The 23294-nt window shown below is 40.7% G+C and overlaps 1 protein-coding gene across 4 annotated transcripts in view; it reads right to left on the bottom strand.

The window, feature by feature from the left end:
- Positions 1 to 23294, bottom strand: part of LOC106873855 (uncharacterized) — a 78719-nt gene that overhangs the window by 32430 nt on the left and 22995 nt on the right. For all 4 annotated transcript variants that reach the window (XM_089340009.1, XM_089340011.1, XM_089340010.1 and 1 more), the window contains 17 exons: positions 20614 to 20804; positions 19235 to 19342; positions 18654 to 18728; positions 17732 to 17883; positions 16828 to 16905; positions 15907 to 16002; positions 15255 to 15456; positions 13700 to 14084; positions 11878 to 11955; positions 9982 to 10123; positions 8856 to 9035; positions 7137 to 7373; positions 6622 to 6755; positions 5730 to 5842; positions 5082 to 5197; positions 1493 to 1642; positions 276 to 359 (listed from right to left, as the gene is read on the bottom strand). In XM_089340009.1, coding sequence (XP_089196135.1) covers positions 276 to 359; positions 1493 to 1642; positions 5082 to 5197; positions 5730 to 5842; positions 6622 to 6755; positions 7137 to 7373; positions 8856 to 9035; positions 9982 to 10123; positions 11878 to 11955; positions 13700 to 14084; positions 15255 to 15456; positions 15907 to 16002; positions 16828 to 16905; positions 17732 to 17883; positions 18654 to 18728; positions 19235 to 19342; positions 20614 to 20804 — 2521 coding nt within the window. The remainder of the gene's footprint in view (positions 1 to 275; positions 360 to 1492; positions 1643 to 5081; positions 5198 to 5729; positions 5843 to 6621; positions 6756 to 7136; positions 7374 to 8855; positions 9036 to 9981; positions 10124 to 11877; positions 11956 to 13699; positions 14085 to 15254; positions 15457 to 15906; positions 16003 to 16827; positions 16906 to 17731; positions 17884 to 18653; positions 18729 to 19234; positions 19343 to 20613; positions 20805 to 23294) is intronic.

Raw genomic sequence — 23294 nt, 5'->3', positions numbered from 1 at the left:
TGTTCATATTGGCTAGATCCAGCCTTTTGTATCTTGTCTACAATGTCATTCTAAAAATAAACAAACACATCATTGAAATCTCAAAGCTAATGGATTCTCGTTGTCTGGAGACTAGACACAAAATGGATGCCAAACTGCAAAGATCAAACTCCACATAAAGAACACACACACACACACACACACACACACACACACACACACACACACACATACACACACATACACACACACACACAAATCATCAAAAAGAAAAATATACTAAATAGCATGTTCACCTTTGATGTAAAAAACTTCTTCATTTTGGCATAATAAGCTCTTCGTTCACTTTCTTGTTGAGCTGTGAGGAGTTGAAATTCAGCCTGGAAAATAAAAGTTAGATTAAATTTAAATAAAAATAAAAATTTTAAAAAATGGTTGTTAAATGATAACGATGATGATGATGATGATGGACAGGTAGAGACCAATGCTGTAACTGACAAAGACATTGTGTAAGATGACAAGTATTTAGATGGAGTGCAATGCTGAACTTCAGAACCCCCCCCCCCAGGGGGAATGAGGTAAACAAGGAAGAAATGTTGCAATAGCAACAAACATCCAGCTGAGCATTGCTAGTATGTGTCCAGATGGTATGGGACTGGACAATAAGTCCTCATCCAGGACAGTGTCCATAGCTGATATACTACTTAAACCACTACCACAATACCATCATCACCACCTAAACTACCACTGCCACCACCATACTATTATCACCACCACCACTATCATCAGCACCATACCATTATTACCACTATACCAGCATCACCATACCATTATTACCACTATACCAGCATCACCATACCATTATTACCACTATACCAGCATCACCATCACCACCAAAGCCAGTAATAGCAAAATTAGCAGTGGCACAACCACATTAGTCCTTCAGACTGTATGATTTATAGTTCATGTTCATGGTTCCGGGTTCAGTCCCACTGCGTGGCACCTTGGGCAAGTGTCTTCTACTATAGCCTCGGGCTGACCAAAGCCTCGGGCTGACCAAAGCCTCGGGCTGACCAAAGCCTTGTGAGTGGAATTGGTAGACGGAAACTGAAAGAAGCCTGCCGTATATATGTATATATATATGCGTGTGTGTGTTTGTGTGTCTGTGTCTGTCCTCCCACCATCGCTTGACAACCGATGCTGGTGTGTTTACGTCCCCGTAACTTAGCGGTCCGGCAATAAGAGACCGATAGAATAAGTACTAGGCTTACAAAGAATAAGTCCTGGGGGTCGATTTTCTCGACTAAAGGCGGTGCTCCAGCATGGCCGCAGTCAAATGACTGAAACAAGTAAAAGAGTGAAAGAGAGTAAGTGACAAAGGTGCTCTTTGCCTAGCAGGACGTGGATCAACTCATATCAATAAAGGACCTCATAGAACATTTCTCTTTCTCTCTTTCATACACACACACACACACATACACTGGCACACAATGCTGATGTTTATGTCACTTACCATCACCCGAGGTACTTCTGTGACAATATTTTGCTTCTTCTTCGACAGTTGTGGTAGAATTTCCTCAATGCCCTTCATGATGCCATGATGCTGGATGCTGTTTGCAGTCTCTTGGGCTTCTGACAGATCTTTCCTGGTAACTCCATTCAGCTGAGTTTGAAATAGGAGACAAACACCTGGGTCAGACATTACAGCTAACTTACACAACACAAACACAGAAGGGTGTCTTGTAAGAGGGACGGAAAAAAGAAAAAAAAGGAAGGGGCCTTGTGGGTAAGATATTGCACTCACAATTGCAAGATTGAGGTTTCAATTCTTGGACTGGGCAGTGCATTGTGTTCTTGAGCAAGACCCTTCATTTCACATTGTTCCAGTTCACTCAGTGGGAATGGTATCATCTTACTTGTTAAGGTCATCTCAACAGATTTCTCTATAGAAATAATAACCAGCACTGATTTTTGTTACAACATTTCGTATCCGAGACGCCTGATGTAGAAATGTTTAATTCATAATAAAGTCAGTGCTGGTTATAATCTCTATTTGAAAATCTGTAGAAATAGCCTTGACAAGTAATGTAAATTGCACTGCTAACACAGTAGAATATGGTATTGACTTATAAAAAACATTCAGTATACTTTGTTGTATATCATGGTCATACAACAAAATATGGTATACCTACAGGTCATTATTATTCATGTACAGCAACCCCTTGCTATATTGCGGTTCACCTATTGCAGTTTATTATTTAAGCTTACATCAATTTCTCTGTGGTGTTGTTTTATATTTCTAATAAAATAAATATATACAAATTATAGAAATAATTTTTTAAAATATACAGTACAGCACTGTTTCCACTTCACAGGGTTGGAATGTAACACCTGCGATGGTCGAGGGATTGCTGTACCGACTTCCAGGAATGCATTTAATATGTAAACTGATATATTCAATAATGGTACCCCACTGTATTTAGTGGCTCTCTATGCAATGTGTTCGGGGATGATAAAGAGGTTAGATGGGTCCTGATGAAGGAGCAAAACCACCCTAAGTATGGCAGATACACCCATTACCCTTTTTTCCATCTTTGATCTTGTTGCTTGTTGACATCTGATATCATGGACACGAAACGTCGTAACAAAAATAAGTGCTGACTGTAATTCTTATAGGAAAATCTTCAGAGATAACTTTAACAAGTGATGTAAGAGCACTGCTAACACAGTAGAACACAGTATTGGTTTATAAAATACGTTTAATATACTTTGTAGTAAGGTGCACTCCGTCGGTTACGATGACGAGGGTCCCAGCTGATACGATCAACGGAACAGCCTGCTCGTGAAATTAACGTGCAAGTGGCTGAGCACTCCACAGGCACGTGTACCCCTAACGTAGTTATCGGGGGGACTCAGCGTAACAAAGAGTGTGACAAGGCTGGCCCTTTGAATTACAGGTACTACTCATATTTACCAGCTGAGTGGACTGGAGCAACGTGAAATAAAGTGTCTTGCTCAAGGATACAACGTGTCGCCGGGAATCGAACTCACGACCTTATGATCGTGAGCTGAATGGCCTAACCACTGAGCCACACTCTGTAGTATATCATGGTTGCATAACAAAGTATGGTGTCCTGACAGATCATTAATAGTTGTGATCTTATTTACTAATGCACCATGGAAACTGGGTAGGTGGCTCTATGTGTTCTAGGACTTGAGAGAGTAACGTTCCAAAAGTTAATGATGTTGATGATGATGGTGATGATTGTATGATCTGTGCATACATGTGTATGCATGCATGTGTGTATTGAGTGCTTTTGTGTATAAATGTGTAAGTGCTTAGATGCATGTGTGTGTGAACACAAGTGAGTGTGACTTATAGTGTCATGCATTATATTAGCATTGTGTACACTGTTTGTATTAGTTGGACCGACTGATGTCCTCTTCTTGAGTGTTGCTTTCACTATGCTTTCAGCTGTTGCTCACTCCACCCTTCTTCAGGTGTTTTGGGTTGAACTCAGTTGTTGTATTGGAAGTTTGGACCTAACCCTTTCGTTATTTGATCCATGGGGGGCGGGGGTACACGGTTCTCATTCCACTCTCTGCGTCTTGTGATATAGAGTCGTAGATAAAGGCATTGGTTAACGCAGTGCAGCCACCTAGAGGTTTCGAGTTCAATCCAAGGCACTAAGGTAATTCACCATCATCATCATCATCCTTTTACATCTGTTTTCCATGCTGGCATGGGTCGGATGGTTTGACTGAAAACTGGCAAGCTAGGGAGCTGCACCAAGTTCCAATCTGATTTACCATGGTTTCTATGGCTGGATTCCCTTCCTAACACCAACCACTTTACAGTGTGCACTGGGTGCATTTTAAATTCCACTGGCATAGATGCCAGTTACAAAACACCAGCATCAGCCATGACTACAATTTCACTTGGCTTGACAGGTCTTCTCAAACATGGTGTATATCCCCAAAACTTTTGGTCACCTGTCACAGCCTCCATGAGGCCCAATGTCCGAATGGTGCTTTTTGCATGCCACTGGAACAGGTCACAAAAATTATCAACTGAAGCAAAGAAATGTTACAAAATGGAGAGAGTGGAATGAGGACAGTATTTCACCCCATGGATCAAATTAAGGGTTAGGTTTGAAATTCCAAATCAACAACCGAGTTCAACACAAGACATCTGAAAAAGTGTACAACAGCTGAAATATAATGAGAGCAACAATCAGATGAGGACACCAGTTGGTCTGGCTAATATAAAAAGCATACAGAATAAAGTTCCTCATCTTGGAAATATAGAATTGTATTACATCAACATGTTGCTTAAGACAAAGAATAAAACAAAGTCATTAGCAACATCAGTGAGGTGGAATTGTTTCAACTGGAAAGGAAACATCAAGTTGTGAAACTGGCTGTGTGATGAAGGAGCTTACCAGACACAACCGCTTACACACTAGATTCCTTACTTAGCAACATGGTCAACTGTTAAAAGACAAAACATTTTAAGGAAATTACAGAGAAGACCCATATATATTTCTGGTAATGATTGAAAAGTAAAACATTTACAGGAGATTACAGAGAAGACCCGAATATATTATTTTAATAATCCTGGAGAGATGAAAACCAAAGTTAATCTTGGTATGAAACTAAATATTGCAAGGCAATTATTCTGTTACTGCTGCCCCTTAATTGGCGGCCATTCTTAGTCAATTCCTTATTAACAGAATTGTACTCATTTTATCACATTGACCCTGGAGGAATGGAAAGGCTAAGTGGATTTAGTGTCATTTGAAATCAAGGATAAGATTAAATACTAATTTCAAATTTTGGCGCAAGGCCAGAAATTGGGGGCGGGGGCTGGGTAAATTGATTACATCAATCCTAGTGTTCAAATCACACTAATGTCTTAAAAAGGAATAACACTATGAACATTGTAAATTTATAGATATTATATTTGGAAAAAAAAAAAATGGAATGGTCACAACTGGAATGCCTTTGATCACTTTTGACCTGGTCAATTTGGGCCCACCTGGTGGTGGTGGTCGGAGGCTAAACACGAATCATTAAAAATTTTTATTCTTTAACATATTTACCTTCTTTGACGGTAGATTCTCCTTGTTATGTAGAACTCTCCGTTTTGATGAGGAACTGGTCTTAGTGAGATATTTCGATGGCTGAGACGTGGAACTGGCTTCAGTACCGGAACTGGCTGCAAGTTCAAATTGAACAACAACAGAAAAGATTTTTCTAGATAAAAAAAGTATGAAATACAGGTCCCTAAACTGTTCAGTTTGTTAGAGTCCTCCATTATAGAAGTGACTCTAATGGAAATTGGACTCTACTGAAATGGTTGGCACAACAGTAAGACCGGAGTGAAAGAAATCTGGAAAATAATTACATTTTGTTGGCAATGGGTGTGTAAAAGACAGATTGTATGAAACATGTGTAAGTGTCATCTACATGGTAGTGATACATGGACACTGAATGTAGGGGGTCTGTGGAAACATGGGTACTAAATGTGGAAATGAAGAGTGAATGTGGAAGGTCTGTGAAGACATGGATATTGGATGTGGAAAAATCTGTGAAAATATAAATACTGAAAGTGGACGATTTGTGGGGGCGCATGGAGACTGAATGTGAAAAATCTGCAGAAAAATGGATCATGATGAGGAGGATGATGGTGATGGTGAAAGGCATGTGTTCAAATTGAAATGCTACTGATAAACTGGAGCGACACTTACCGGAAATATCTTCTGTTACTGTACCAGAAGAACTGTCAGAATGGTTCTTTGCATCACTGAGTGTCTTTATGAAATTGCTGCTGCTCCTCTGTGAACTTGCTCGGTGGGAATGGCTGAGAATTTAATGGATGAAAAAAATGAGAAGAAGACATTTCATTTATGGGCAATAAACACGAGAATATTTCTGGTGGAGTAAATCACTACAAACTCAAGTCCTGCTTATGTCAGGCACGCACGCACGTGCATGCATGTGTGTGTGTGTGTGTGTGTGTTGGTTTTACTTGTTGTAATTATAAGCACAAGTATGGCTGTGTGATCAGAAGTTTCCCTTGCAATCACATGGAACGTTAAAGCACCATCCGAGCGTGGTCGTTGCCAGGGCCACTGACTGGCTTCCGTGCCGGTGGCACATAAAAAGCACCATTCGAGCATGATTGTTCCCAGCGTCGCCTTACTGGCACGTGAAAGAACATTCAAGTGAGGTCATTGCCTGTGCTACTGGACTGGCTCCTGTGCAGGTGGTACATAAAAAACACCATTTGAGCGTGGCCGTCGCCAGTACCGCCTGTCTGGCCCTCGTGTCGGTGGCACATAAAAGCACCCACTACACTCTCGGAGTGGTTGGCATTAGGAAGGGCATCCGGCTGTAGAAACTCTGCCAGATCAGATTGGAGCCTGGTGCAGCCATCTGGCTCAACAGTCCTCAGTCAAATCGTCCAACCCATGCCAGCATGGAAAGCAGACGTTAAACGACGATGATGATGATGATATGAACTGTCGATTCTTCAATATTATTGATTTGGTTATTTGTGATGTTCTGTCTTTATTGGTCATGTTATTAAGAACAACAATGAAATAAATAGCAAAGTCTTTGTAGAATCCTGCTACTCACCGTTTCTGTGGCAAATGACTAGATATACTTGCTGAAGGTATGGATGAAGAATGTCTAGCTGCTTTGTGCTTAAATTGTGTTCCACTTGCTGGTTGATCATCAGATACAGACGTTTCTTTGGATACACGTGTGTTCTAGAGAAAATAGAATGCACTTCTGTAAAAACCATATATATATATATATATATACACACACACACACACACACACATATATACGAGGGAGTGCTGAAAAGTTCCTGGCTTTGGGTAAAAGAAAATACAGGAGGATCAGTTAATTATGATTTTATTTAACATATACCCCTCTCAGATTCACACACTTACTGTAGTGGTCCTTCAGCTTTTTTAAGACCTGTAAAAGAACTCGGAAGGTTGGGCCTCAAACCAGGCATGGGTTGGATGGTTTGACTGAGGACTTGTGAGCCAGAAGGCTGCACCAGGCCCCAATCTGATCTGGCAAAGTTTCTACAGCTGGATGCCCTTCCTAACACCAACCACTCCGAGAAATACCATTTACCTGAGATGTAACTGTGCTGTTGAGGGAATGATAATGTGAGAAAGACTTTTGAGATGCTGGTTGTTTGTCTTCAGCCATAATGCTCTTCAGTACACCGGAATGGTCACTATGCTCTGGAGATGAGATGACCGGTTCTGCTGGCGGGACACGACTTGTAGTATTATTGTCCAACATAGCCATTGCACGTCGCATTTGCTCCAGGTAATGCAAATTCGGTTCAGGATTTTGACTCTGAGTCTGAAATTATAAACATAACGTAACATCATCATCATCATCAACATCATCATCATTTTAATTTAATGTTCACTTTTCCATGTTTGCATGGGTCAAAAGGGGAGAATTTGTCAAGGCAGATTATCTATGACTGGATGCTCTTCCATTCACCAACCCTTACCTGTTTCCAAACGAAGTAATTTTTTTTCCCCATAGCCAGACATGTTCTTCACTGAAAATCGGAAACAAATGAAATTGCTTGTGTGACAGTGATGTTCATTTACAACTCTCACACAATATCAACATACGGAGACATAAACACACTCACACACACTTGTATATGTATATATGTGTACATGTATATGTCTATGTGTGTGTGTATATATACATATATATCATTTTAACGTCCGATCTTTTTTGCACTTTACAGGAGTTAGAATTTGTTGAGGCAGGTTTTTTAAACAGCCAGATGCCCCTTCTGTCATGAACCCTCACCTGTTTCCAAGTAAGGTAACATTTTTCCTTTGACTAGACATCTTTTCACAGAAATTGGAAATGAAGGACACTGCTTGTATGACAGTGACACTTGTTTACGACTATCACATACATTTAAGCCAACCATATCTGGCCCAAATATGTTTTATGTTCAAACTGGCCAGATCTGGTTTCTCTCACCTACCCTACAATATCATTCTAAAAATAGGCAATAACATTGAAATCCCAAAGCTATGAGATAATGTATGATTAAATCAAAACAGCATGAATAATTAAGTTTCACATTTGGCAGAGTAATTGAAACACTTTTAAAGGGTTGATAACAAAAAATAAAAATAAAACTTTGTTGTGCCGAGGGAGAGTCATTGCACCAATATAATTAACACACATACACTGGTTCAATTCCACTCCTCATTTATTCAATATCCAATTGTTTTGTTTTTGCTTGTCACTGAGACTGCTGCAAGAAGCAATGAATGAGCTTTGGCAAACAAAAACATTGGATCTTTAATAAATAAATGGAATTGAACTGGTGCATCATCATCATCATCATCATCATCATCATCGCATAACATCCGCTCTCCATGCTAGCATGGGTTGGACGATTTGACGGAGGACTAGCAAGCCAGAAGGCTGCACCAGGCTCCAATCTGATTTGGCAGAGTTTCTACAGCTGGATGCCCTTCCTAATGCCAATCACTCTGAGAGTGTAGTGGGTGCTTTTTACGTGCCACCGGCACGAGGGCCAGTCACATGGTACTGGTAACGGCCACGCTCAAAACGGTGTTTTTTACGTGCCACCTGCATGGGAGCCAGTCCAGCGGCACTGGCAATGACCTCGCTCGAATGATTTTCTAACGTGCCACCAGCACAAGTGCTGGAAGGCATGTGTTAATAATATTGGCATAATGACTCTCCCTAGACACAACAAAATTTGTTTCAACACACAAATTCACATAAAGAATCTTGCAAACCAGATACAAAAACGAAGTAAAAATAAAACTGTCTTACCTGAAATATTCTGCCCAACGAAAACGTTTCCTGTTGAGCTAACGATATGGACTCCACTGTCTGTTCCCAGTTATACAGCTCAGCACGTAGCTTCATTGGAAGCTGTGCAGGGGAATACTTTTTCATAGGGCTCTCAATAGGGTCACCTTCTTTTGTGGAGTAGCCACCAATGGCAGGAAACTGGTAAAGGAAACGAAGATTCAAAGATTCGAGGAATGAAACACCCATGTTGACAATACTGTCGTTACTTTACAATCCAAATTGTTTCTACCCAGATATATATCCATGTATGCGTTAAGGGTGGAACGGGGCGACTGAGTGTGGTTGTGTGGATGGTGATGGTTTGGCATGGATGACTTGATACTGAAGTGATTTTGGAGATGGTATTTCATGGCACTGGTATTTCTTGGCATGCACACACACACACACACACACACACACACACACACACACACACACATATATAGATGTATGCATGCAGAAATGTGCACATACAGAGAGAAAGGATAGGATAGACATGCACGTGCACACACACACACACACATATATAGACAGACAGACAGACAGAAACAGAGAGAGAGAGAGAGATAGATACATAGATAGATAGATAGATAGATAGATAGAAAGATAGATAGATAGATAGTTAGATAGAGAGAGAGAGAGAGAGAGAGAGATACATACATACATACAGATAGATAAACAGACAGACAGATACATAGGTAAACAAACCAAACAGACAAACAGACAGATAGATATACAGAGACAGACAAATAGATAGATAAATAGAGCTAAAGAGAGAGAGAGAGAGAGAGAGAGAGAGAGAGAGAGAGAGCAAAAGAAATATTAAAATGAAAGAAACATTAAAATGCTGAATGTCAAATAAACCAGAGTCAAATCAGTGACGCCAAGTGGGTATTAAAATGATGATGATGATTATTATTATGATGATGCACATAACAAAGTTGCCAAACTGACTAATCCTGGGTATACTACATAAAAAGGCAGTTGCCAGTTGTGCCACAGTGAACCCCTAAACCAGTGGCGTCTCGAAGACAGGTAACACTTGAGAAATGAGAAAGGAGCCACAAAGGGATCTAAGAGAAGATCACATGAATTAAACTCTCACCTGAGACTGATAGGGGCACATGGATTTACTTGGCAAATCATTCTGTAAACTCGAAACATCAGAGTCTGTACCATCTCCGACACTGGAAAGAATCTGTGAGGACATCTCGATGGTTGATTGATTTTCTGCTTCACTGTCTCCACTGAAATATCAAAGTATAATAAGATAAAGACAGACAATTTTTACTGCCGGCTCAGTCCACCTTGCTACGAATATAAATACTTGTGTTACTAGTGCAGAGGCTAACTTCTACAATCGCCATCCATCAACTTGAACATTACACAACTAGAGCTCTCAAGAGTGTTACAAATGTTAGGCCCCTAACATCAGCGAGGGTTCTCTCCTTGTGAATCTATACCCTCAAGATTTCAGTCTGAGTTTCCTCTTTGGAGCCGGAAAATATTTTGGCCCATAACAAATACTAACCCAGACGAGGCCTGCAATGAAGTGTTGCTCCCACAAGCACCTGTACTGGAGCCATATTAAAGGCACCTGTGCTGGAGCCATATTAAAGGCACCTGTGCTGGAGCCATATTAAAAGCACCTGTGCTGGAGCCATATTAAAAGCACCTGTGCTGGAGCCATATTACAAGCAACTGTGCTGGTGCCATATTAAAAGCACCTGTGCTGGAGCCATATTAAAAGCACCTGTGCTGGTGCCATATTAAAAGCACCTGTGCTGGTGCCATATTAAAAGCACCTGTGCTGGTGCCATATTAAAAGCTCCTGTGCTGCTGCCATATTAAAAGCACCTGTGCTGGTGCCATAATAAAAGCACCTGTGCTGGTGCCATATTACAAGCACCAGTGCTGGTGCCATATTAAAAGCACCTGTGCTGGTGCCATATTAAAAGCACCTGTGCTGGTGCCATATTAAAAGCACCTGTGCTGGTGCCATATTAAAAGCACCTGTGCTGGTGCCATATTACAAGCACCTGTGCTGGTGCCATATTACAAGCACCTGTGCTGGTGCCATATTAAAAGCACCTGTGCTGGAGCCATATTACAAGCACTTGTGCTGGAGCCATATTACAAGCACCTGTGCTGGTGCCATATTACAAACACCTGTGCTGGTGCCATAATAAAAGCACCTGTGCTGGTGCCATATTAAAAGCACCTGTGCTGGTGCCATATTAAAAGCACCTGTGCTGGTGCCATATTAAAAGCACCTGTGCTGGTGCCATATTAAAAGCACCTGTGCTGGTGCCATATTAAAAGCACCTGTGCTGGTGCCATATTACAAGCACCAGTGCTGGTGCCATATTAAAAGCACCTGTGCTGGTGCCATATTAAAAGCACCTGTGCTGGTGCCATATTAAAAGCACCTGTGCTGGTGCCATATTAAAAGCACCTGTGCTGGTGCCATATTACAAGCACCTGTGCTGGTGCCATATTAAAAGCTCCTGTGCTGGTGCCATATTACAAGCACCTGTGCTGGTGCCATATTAAAAGCACCTGTGCTGGTGCCATATTAAAAGCACCTGTGCTGGTGCCATATTAAAAGCACCTGTGCTGGTGCCATATTACAAGCACCTGTGCTGGAGCCATATTACAAGCACCTGCGCTGGAGCCATATTACAAGCACCTGTGCTGGTGCCATATTAAAAGCACCTGTGCTGGTGCCATATTAAAAGCACCTGTGCTGGTGCCATATATATATGAAGAATAAAATGTTTTGAATGACACAACAATACACTATAATACAAACAATGGACTATAATAGCTGTTGTAATTTAATCATCCATAGTCTGATATGATATTTCGAAATAAAAATAAATAAAGAAACATATAAAGTTAATTATATTCATTAAAAAATATTTCATGACTCAGTTTATTTTATTAAAAAAAAAAACTATTTTAGGTAAGAATCTAGAGTAGAAATTGACAATAAACTTACCATGATGATGATGAATGTAAATCCTGCAAACCATAGCAGTCTCCATTGGTTTGGATGACTGGATTGACGGAATACGAGCTGCAGACAGAAAAAATTAGGGTTACACAGCGTTATGTGTTACCACACACATACACACACACAGAGGAACAGTAGCGCATGTCACACACACAAAAGCAATATACACTACACACACACACACAATAGCAGTGTTGCGCATACATGCATAACAGTAATGTATTTTGTTTATAAAAAAACGCTAAAATGGAATTAGGTTTGGCAAGGAAATGCAAATTAGACTCATTACCATTACAGCACCACAGCCAATTATCTCAAGACCATTTTCCAAGCTAAATCATGGAAGAGTCTCATATATTTTGCTCAATCCTCTTGTTGGAAACTGACATGGAGTGAAGAATCAAGGCATTTCAGTACAAATGCTTCAGAGGGCTATTACACATCCTCTACACAGGGCACAAAATGAGCAGCTTTGTTAAGCAGCAAGAGAACAGATACACTGGCAGACAGGAACCACTCCTTATGCAAGTAAAAAGAGAGAAGCTTGTCTGGTACGGTCATGTACCCTGCCACAACTCTCTGCCCAAAACCATTCTTCAGGACACAGTTGAGGGCAGGCATAGGAAAAAGCAGAGGAAATCCTGGCTCGACAACATCAAGGACTGGACACATGTTTGTGGGTGCAGGTATATAGATTGTGTAGTCTAGGGTGGAGTGAAAATAAAAAAATTGTGGAAATTGAAAATGCCTAACCTCTCACCTGGAACACAGCCACCTCCCTCACTTCCACTCCCTCTCTCAGCTGAAAGATCTGTCTTGCAAGCTACTTAGTGACCCCATTGGTGCTGGTGCCACAACAAAAGCATCTATGCTGGTGCCATAGCAAAAACACCTGTGCTGGTAGCATGTAAAAAAAAGCACCCAAGCTCCTGTCATGTAAAATCACCTGTGCTGGTGTCACATAAGAAGCACCTGTGTTGGTTCCATGTGCTTATGTCATGTATAAAACACCCATACTGGCTCCAGATAAAAACCACCAGTGCTGGTGCCAAGTAAAAAGCACCTGTGCCGGTGTCGCAAAAAAAAAAGCACCCAGTACTCTCTGTAAAGTGGTTGTCATTAGGAAGGGCATCCAGCCATAGAGACCATGCCAAAACAGACAACTAGAGCCTGGTGCAGCTCTCTGGCTTGCCAGTCCTCAGTCAAACCATGCAACCCATGCCAGCATGGGAAACAGACATTAAATGGCAATGATGATGAAAAAAACATAGGCACAGGTGTGGCTGTGTGGTAACAAGCTTGCTCCCCAATCATGTGGTTCCATGTTCAGTCCCACTGTGTGACACCTTGAGCAAGTGTCTTTTACTACAGCCTCAGGCTAACCAAAGCCTTGTGAGTGGATTTGGTAGATAGAAACTGAAAGAAACCCCATCATATATACATATATATATATATGTGTGTGTGTGTGTCTATTTATGTTTGACCCTGCCACCATTGCTTGACAACAAGTGTCGGTGTGTTTTCGTCCCTGTAACTTAGCAGTTTGGCATAAAGAGAACAATAGAATAAGTATCAGGCTTATAAAAAATAAGTCCTGGTGGTCGATTTCTTCAACTAAAAAAAAACCTTTAAGGCGGTGCTCCAGCATGGCCACAGTCAAGTGGCTGAAACAAGTAAAAAGATTAACAAAGGTAAATGGAGTCGGGTCTATGCTGCAAAGCATCTGGAGGTGGTGTGTGTACGTGTATGCATATGGTAGTGGTGGTGGTGGTGGTGGTGGTGGGGGCATTAATAGAATTAGACTTACGATTTTATTCTGGAAGACGTGTGAATTTCTTCAGGTAACTTATCAGAGTGGATTTCTTTACTTTCACCACCGACTAACGAAATCTTTTGAGAAGGTAAACTAATCAGCGAAGCGGTTGCCATTACATCATACATCTCACGCTTGCAACTGTTATTCCTCTCAAACGTGTCCAAGCTCACGGATGGGTTCACGCTGAATGCTGTAGGGGCCTTTAAACGTGGCAGTCCACTGTGAATATTTTCCAGCAGCTGGCTGGTTGGACGGTGGTGTTGTGGTGGAGGTACATTTAAGTCGTTAGTGTTCAAATGTAACAAAGAAGAAATTAATGGCTTCGGCTGAGAATTCTCCAAACTTGGTGTTTCCTGTTGGGCTGAATCTTCTGTTTCTGTAATGTATTTTTAAAAGTATGTGTCATAATATATATATATATAATGAGGACGACGATAATGACGACGGACAATGACACTCTGTCAGCTTTGATGACGAGGGTTCCGATTCATCTGACCTAGGTGCTTATATCATCAACTCTGGAAGGATGACAGGCAAAGATGATGTCGATGGAATTTCAACTCAGAACCATTAGCATAGCCAAAGTGTGTGCTGCCCAGTGCGGCCCTTCCGCTTGTTGCCCCCGGACCTCCGCCCCCCAAAAAACACATATTGGCTACTGCAGACCCAAAAGTGCCACCTGAGGCAGACCACTCCTACCACCACCCACTAGTGCTACACTAGTGCTCAGAACGTAAATGTTGTATGGGGAATCTGTACACCCCCATGATTAGCTAAATGAGAGGTAATAATGATGATGATGATGATGATGAGGATTTCATATTTGGGCACAGAGCCAGCAACTTTGGGGGAGTTGGTAAGTCGATTACATCAACCCCAGTCTTCAACTGGTACTTAATTTATAGACCCCATAAGGACGACAGGTTAAGTTGGTCTCGATGGAATTTGAACCCAAAAAGTGAAGATGGACAAAATGTCGCTAAACATTTTTGCCTGGTGTGTTAACATTCCTGCCAGCTATCCACACTAATAACAGTAATAATAATAATAATCTTTTCTACTATGGGTACAAGGCCTGAAATTTGGGGGCAGGGGACTAGTCAATTACACTGACCCCAGTGTGTAACTGGTACGTAATTTATCAACCCTGAAAGGAAGAAAAGCAAAGTTGACCTTGGCAGAATTTGAACTCAGAACGTAGCAGCAAAGCATTTCACCTGGCATGCTAACAAAGCTTGCCACTTTGTTGTTGTTGCTGCTGTTGTTGATGATGATGATAATCCTTTCTACTAAAGACACAAGGCCTGAAAATTTCAGAGGGAGGGGACTAGTTGATTACACTGACCCCAGTGTGTAACTGGTACTTAATTTATAGACACCCCCAAAGGATGAAAAGCAAAGTCGACCTCAAAGTTGAACCTAGAACGTGAAGACAGACAAAATGCTGCTAAGCATTTTGTCTGACATGTTAACATTCTTGCCAACTTGCCACCCTAACAATATTATTAGTTATAATAATAATAATAATAATAAATGATAATTTCACCTGTGTTGTTGCATGTCCTATATTTTGATGTGAATATGTTGACAACACTGTATTTATCAGGAGGTATATCATTCTTCTTCCATGGATATCTGGAGGAAGCAGGTTTACACAGCCATGATGTGTCCATTTCTTGAGAATTATCCGAAATGTGTTCATCCACTTCATTCCCCCGCAATAATTCAGTATAATCACAATGCAGATTCTTTATAGAAAAAAAAAAAAGGAGTTGATTAATAATGGCTTCAAATTTTGGCACAACGCAAGCAATTTATATATATATATATATATATATATATATATATATATATATATATATAAATTGCAAAGAAAATACGACATGTGAAGATGTTATAGTTTTGTTCATGGATGCCCCAGCATGGCTGCACTCAAACGACTGAAACAAATAAAAGAATATATATATACATTGCCAAAACAGTCACAGAAGACTGGTGTAGGCTTCAGCCTGGTCGACTCTTGTGGTACTGTTCCACCCATGCATGGAACACGGACGTTCTATGATGATGATGATGATGATATATATATATATATATACATATAAATAAAGTTCTCCTTACAAGCACAATGATCATGCTCCCTGTTTATGTAGAAGACATTTAATGAAGAAGTCTGGATATAAAATTATTATATTTACTTTAAATCTTGATGTTGGATTCGGAAAATCTGTAGTTTGAGGAGGGGTTGTCATCTCATCTGATGAAGCTGATATATTTTCAAAACATAGTTTTCCCTGAAAATAAAAGAAATAGTACATGAACAAAACTATAACATCTTCACATGTCGTATTTTCTTTGCAAAATAGTATCAGTTGGTTGCAAGTTCTCACAGAATGGTTTTTATTTCAGAGGTCTTCTTCTCTTAGCTGGATTGTCTTCACTACGTCTAGTGAGCCCCATCTACCTTTGACTGTATTGGATGGTCATTGATTCACCTGAGTTCCTATGCCCTTTGACAGTCATGAATGAGCATCATTACCATCATATAATCTATGCTGCTTGTTTCCAGTTTTTCATGGAAAACACAGCCAGTTAAAAGCTTGCTTGGAAACAAGTAATGGTTAAGAGCAGGATGGGCAGAAAGGGTTGTTTGTTTCTAGTCTTCCATGAAAAACATGTCTAGCTATGAGAAAATACTTTGCTTGGAAAACAGGTGAGAGTTAGTGAGAGGAAAGGCATCCAGCCGTAGAAAATCTGCCTCAACGAATTCCATGGGAGCATGGAAAAGTGGACATTAAAACGATGACGAGTGCAAGGGTTAACATAATAATCTTAATACGTAATTCTGGTTCAATTCTAGTCCAGGTAAGGAAAACTGCAGGTGAATTTGAAATTAAAAAGGAGTCACTACAATGTGAAAACAAAGCTTATGCAGAAATAATTGTGCTGTGCTTTGATTTGCTAAATACTGAAAGAATTTTATTGTTAGGGCTTTTTAAAAAAAACTCAAGGTATACTGATATGGCCTTCTCATAAGCAGTAACAATGCTTCATGTATAAAACTTCATAAAAACAAATAAACAACAAACAACATAAATACAAAATTTTAAAAAATTTACCTTTACTTTAGATCTGGGTGGAGTTTTCTGTGCCTCATCGCTTGAAGAAACTGAGTTTCTTTCAAGATAGAGGTTAGCCTGAAAGAGATATATATCAGTTGTAACGTTTGAGAATAAGGTCAGTTTTGGAATGGCACAAAATAAGGGAAGTATTCAATTGCCTGGCAGTAATTAATGTTTCACAATAATGAGTTTTACGCATGGCTTGCGGTAAGAAGTTTTCTTCCCAATCACATGGTTCCAGATTCAGTCGCACTGCACAGAACCTTGAGCAATTCAAAGTCTTGAGAGTGGATTTAGTAAATAGAAACTAAAAGAAGCTCATCATATGTGTGTGTGTGTGTGTGTGTTTGTCCCCCACCACTGCTTGTGTATGTGTTTATGTACCCGTAACTTAGTGGTTCGGCAAAAGAGACCAATAGAATAAGTACCAAGCTATACAAAAAGATAAGTACTGGGGTTAGTTTATTCAACTAAAATTCTTCAAGGTCAAAATCTAATGACTGAAGCAAGTAAAAGATAAAAGATAAATAAAATTTACTTTCACTGTTTGAATCCCACTGAAAAAAACATTAGGAATTAGTGCCAAGCTGTATGTCTTGAATGATTTGCGAGTATTGGCACAGACTGTTCGGCCAAGTTGCAAGATTTCCAGAATCAGACCACGTTCTAATCACTGCTTACCACATTCTCAACACTGGTGCCACATTAAAAGCACAGATACTGGTGTCACCGAAAAGGCTTGCTTGGAAATAGATGAGGGTTGATGACAGGACGAGCATCTGACCATAGAAAATCTGTCTCAACAAGTTCTGTCCAACCCGATGATGCTTATAATCCAGGAAGATTAAAACTGAACAAACACAGAAGTCGAAAGGCAATGGCTGTAGTGATTAGAACCTACCTTCTCACTGAAATCTGTTTGGCCAGTCAGTCTCTGCCAATGGAGGTTCTTGCGTACAGTGTAGCCGCGGTAAACTGCCTGAATGCACGTAGCCGCATCTTTTTCCTTCTTGTCAAATATTTCCGCTGCTTTTTGCTGAATATTTTGAACTCCTTGAAAGAGAAGAAAGAATTACAGGTAAGAAATGAAACTATTTGAGGTAGAGAAACCCTGTGCAGTCGTCTACCTTGCCAGCTCCTGTCAAACCCATGCCAGCATGGATAACAGATGTTAAAGGATGAAGACGAAGAAGGAGGAAGGGGGAGGAGGAGGAAGAAGAATTGTGTGGTAAGAAGCTTGTTCCTCAACCACATGGTTCCAGGCAGAGGTAATAATAATAAATGCCCTGATGCAGTACCAGGCAGTGGCTCTCATGTCTTCTGATCTTAACTGATTGGCAGTGCAATCATGGACATTGCTTTGTCTTGGTATAAAAGATGGGCTACAGCAAATATTCTGCTCAATACCACAGATTTGCTTGTCAGTTGCTTGACCGTAACTAGTTGAGCATGTCCCTTGGTGGCTGACGATATGTGCATCTCTGATCGTGAGCAGAAGTAGTAGGGGAGCATCATAGCCATGTGTTGAGAGGAATTCTTTTGGGTTTGGATAATTCACCTCTGGAAACATGGGTGTTTCATTCATCATCCTTAAACAACCCTTATTCAGGGACCTTTTGATATGAGATCATTATGTCACGCGTATATGGTTGTGATGCATGTGCCTGGTGTACCCTTATCAGACAAGTAATCCTGATGGGTATATTGGGCTTCATATATTTTACCCCAGTGTCACTTTGATGGCATGCACTGCTCTCTCACTCAATAATAATAATAATAATAATAATAATAATAATAATAATAATAATAGTAATAATTTTTACCTGGTAAACTTTGGTCTGTTTTGGTTCCAGCAAAAATGGGCTCTTCTTCAGGTATTACGATATTGGAAGAAGAAACTATGAAAATAATAAAAAAACATTTTTTAAAAGACTGATATATATTAAATATCTTTATAACATTGTTACAGTCACTATTTCCATAATCACTGTCATATTAATAACAGTCTTAGCAATGAGAAAAAGACCCATCAGGCCAAGTGAAATTGTAGTTGTGGAGGCTACTGATGTCACACAACTGGCATTCATGCCAGTAGCATGTAAAAGCACCCATTACACTCTCAGAGTGGTTGACGCTAGGAAGGGCATCCAGCTGTAGAAACCATGCCGAATCAGACTGGAGTCTGGTGCAGCCCCTCAGTTTACCAGCTCTGGTCAAACCATCCAAAGGGCATCCAGCTGTAGAAACTCTGCCAAATCAGACTGGAGCCTGGTGTAGCCATCTGGCTTCACCAGTCCTCAGTCAAATCGTCCAACCCATGCTAGACATGGAAAGCAGACGTTAAACGATGATAATGATGATGATGACAATGATCTCACACACACGCACACACACACATACTTACTGGGGAAATTGCTGGTTTGACACATCTCCTTGATCTTATGAGTCAGGGTGGCAGCTGATTCCCGAAGATCATGTAATCTATTCAAATCTGCGGACCATTGTCGAGTAACTAAAATAACAGAAATATCATATACAAACATTAATAAATAAATAAATAAATTATATATATATGTGTGTGTGTGTGTGTGTGTGAGAAGGAAGAGAAAATAAGAAAGCTTCTGAAAGCGGAAAGTTTCACAAAACCTTTATATTTCTGGCACAAAGGTCCATCCTCAGAAATAAAACCGGCTGGGAAATGCCTTGTTTTACAGGTTCCATTAACCCATTCAAATTCCTCAGTGTTATGTTAGTGGCACTAGCAGTCACTCTCCAAATATTGGTGTAACCAACTCTCCAAGCATTGATGTAAACAAACATCCAATTATTGCTGTATGCAACTCACCAACTGTCGGATGATGTGATGCAGCAGCAGGCTACCAACTATCAGTAAAGACAACTCTCTGATCGTTGCTTGTAGCAATGTATAGCTATGTGGTGGTGGTGGTGGTGGCAGTGTATATTATGGTGGTGGTTGCAGCTGCCCTGATGTTTTCATAGGAGCCACCAGCTCAACTCTGATCGACTGTTAATTTGCGGGTTGAAGCAGTGGATCAATAGGGCTCCTTACCAGTAGGAGCAGGCATTTTTTGAAAGGAGGGCACAAGGTCAGAAGGGAATACAATTCCAGGAGAAAAGGGCGTAATAACATTATTTAGAAGGGCACACTTCTTTTCTTGAAGTGAGGGGCATGTGTGCCTCAGGTACTCCCTTGGGTCTGCCCCTGAGGAGAGGAAAAGAGGAGGGTGAACAATAGCACAAGTCTACAAATTTGTAGATGAGAAATCAGTTGACTGAGTCATGTATATTCCAGTGACTTGTTTAACAACACCAGGGATCAGAGACAAACTTGACCCTGGCTGAATTTGAACCGTGAATCTGAAGGGTATGGGGAGGGGCATACACCATTGCAGCACATCACTGCATCAACCATTTGTTGGTATTTACTCAGGGTGTCCTGGGCAACCCTCCCAGCAATGTCCCAGTCAGTCCCCTGTCTCTGTCAGATATTTCCTCATCCAGGTAAAAACCGTCTTGTCAAGTTACTTGATTTTTTCTACTTGCATCATGAATACCATGTCGTGTTCTGTGAGGATCTGGTTGGCCACATACCACATGGTAATGGCAGATGAGTCTAAAAGTAATTAACTAAATCCCACATGGTATTTTCTTTAGCAATCTAAAACACAATAATCAATCAATGATCACAACATAAGTATATCTATGTATGTAACCAAATGCTCTATAACATAACATAACATAAATCTTCTTCTATTGTATTACCTAATTGAGTACGAGAGATGGGTCCAGGTACCAGTGGATTTACAGGTTTGTTTGTTGAGAGAAGACTGTGATAGAAATAGTCGGAAGATTTTCGGTCAGCAGCAGGGTTTTGCAGAGAATGGGTCCTTGGTAAGTGGCATGAACATTTGTTGTAGGCAGCATCACTGTCTTGACTCAGCTGGTCAGACATACTGAAATACATTTAGAATATATTCATAAATGAGAATAACAAATAAGGGAGAAAGAAATTTCTTTATCATATGTATGTGTGTGTGTGTGTGTGTGTGTGTGCGTGGAGGCGCAATGGCCCATTGGTTAGGGCAGCGGACTCGCGGTCATAGGATCGCAGTTTCAATTCCCAGACTAGGCGTTGTGAGTGTTTATTGAGCGAAAACAGCTAAAGCTCCACGAGGCTCCCGGCAGGGGGTGGGTGGCGGACCCTGCTGTACTCTTCCACCACAACTTTCTCTCACGCTTACTTCCTGTTTCTGTTGTGCCTGTAATTCAAAGGGTCGGCCTTGTCACACTGTGTCACTCTGAATATCCCCGAGAACTATGTTAAGGGTACACGTGTCTGTGGAGTGCTCAGCCACTTGCACGTTAATTTCACGAGCAGGCTGTTCTGTTGATCGGATCAACTGGAACTCTTGACGTCGTAAGCGACGGAGTGCCAACAATGTGTGTGTGTGTGTGTGTGTATGTATGTATGTATGTATGTATGTATGTCTCTATAAGGTGTATGGCTTAGTGGTTAGAGCATCAGGCTCACACTCATGAGGTAATGAGTTCGATTCCCAGACTAGGCAGTGTGTTGTGTTCTTGAGCAAGACACTTTATTTCACTAAGCTGTAGAATTGAGTTACAATATCACTAGTGCAAAGCTGTATAGACTTTGCCTCTCCCTTGAATAAGATCGGTGGCATAAAGAGGGGAAGCTGTGATGCATGCGCGACTGCTGGTCTTTTATAAACAACCTTGCCTGAACTTGTGCCTCAGAGGGGAACTTTCTAGGTGTAATCCCATGGTCATTCATACCCTGTACACATACAGGGTGTAACAGGTAAATTGGGACCATCTAAATAGCTTTAATATAATTGTTATAACTTGGAAAAATCAAACGCTGCAAGTTTTATGTTTATGCCAATTTATTGTGGAGTGTTTAGCACTTATTGAAATAAGTGCTATGCACCCCATAGTCAAAACTCACACGGGTTCAAATCTGGCAAGCTATAGGGATAGATATCTTTAAGAACAAACATGGGCAATTACTTCTTCAAAAATTCTTGCACTCTTTTTGAAGCTGGGCTGGCACAGAATCCTATACAAACAGAGAGCTGTATAGCAATACATTGTACCTATTAGACAACTGGGTCAACTGAGACAATTGAGAGAGCAATGTGGCCTTTTATTGTGAACACAAAATTGTGCTGAGAAAAAAAACCTGTTGGCTGATAGTCAGACATTCTACTGTCCCAGCTTACTTTTGAAAACAAGACATTTGTACGACAGAGCTAGAGGCAGTTTTTAGGTGGGTTGGTATCAAAAGGGTTAATGTCCATGTTTCATGCTGGCATAGGTTAGATAATGCTCCACTCGTATGGTTTTGATCCAAAAAGGCAGAGTTGACTGCAGTGGAATTTGAACTCAAAATGTAAAGACGGATGAAGAGATGCTGCTAAGCACTTTGTCCAGTATGCTAATGAGTCCTCCAGCTTGCTATCTTAATAATAATAATAATAATAATAATAATAATAATAATCCTTTCTATTATAGGCACAAGGCCTGGAATTTAGGGGAGGGGACTAGTCCATTTCATCAACTCCAGTGTTTAACTGGTATGTAATTTATTGACCCCGAAAGGATGAAAGGCAAAGTCAACCTCGGTGGAATTTGAACCCAGAACGTAACAATGGGCAAAATACTACCAAGCATTTTGCCCGGCATGCTAACAATTCTGCCAGCAATAATAATAATAATAATTATTATTATTATTATTATTACTATTGTTATTGTTATTATTGTAGTGTTTGTGTGTACGTGTGTTAAGATGAAAATATCAGAAGAATAACATTTTTAAAGATAACAAATAGTCTGAGGGTGGAGGCGGTGACCATCTTAATAACCTCTATTTTTGTTTTCTCAAACTTCTGTTCGAAGTCATGGTTTCCATGGTCAGATGCTCTTCCTAGCGCCAACCACTTTACAGCATGTACAAGGTTCTTCTTTTCACGCCCACTACCACTGATAAGGTGGTTATGCAGCTCGTAAGATTACAAACACTGAAGAGGGGGCTTGACACTGGAAGATGAGGGGGGTAAAAGAAGGAAAAGACCAGAAGAGCAGGACAGGTTTCTTGTTGTAGCGGAGGAGATACATAACTACTGACATTTTAGAGGGGAGGTGTCTGAGTGGACCCTTGACAGTGTGAGGAGGGTAGGAATGAGTGGGGTAGAGGGACCAGGAGGGAGGAAGCGAGTAGGGGGTGGGATGACTGACAGTGCAGAGAATAGGTGTGAAGTGGGTAGAAATGAGTTGGGCAGAAGGACCGAGTGTGCGGATGGGTGGAAGGTGCAGGAGGATTTGGTGGAGGGGGAGTAAGACATGGAGAATCAGTAAGAGGAAGTGGGAGACCACCAATGATGCAAGAAAGGAGATTTGGGGGCGGGGAGAATAGGATAAAA

This window comes from Octopus bimaculoides, chromosome 23 (genome assembly GCF_046866305.1).
Source record: "Octopus bimaculoides isolate indiv1 chromosome 23, ASM4686630v1, whole genome shotgun sequence".
NCBI classification, from domain to species: Eukaryota; Metazoa; Mollusca; class Cephalopoda; order Octopoda; family Octopodidae; genus Octopus; species Octopus bimaculoides.
Note: the sequence above shows the minus strand (reverse complement) of the source record. Positions and strands in the feature narration are given on the sequence as shown.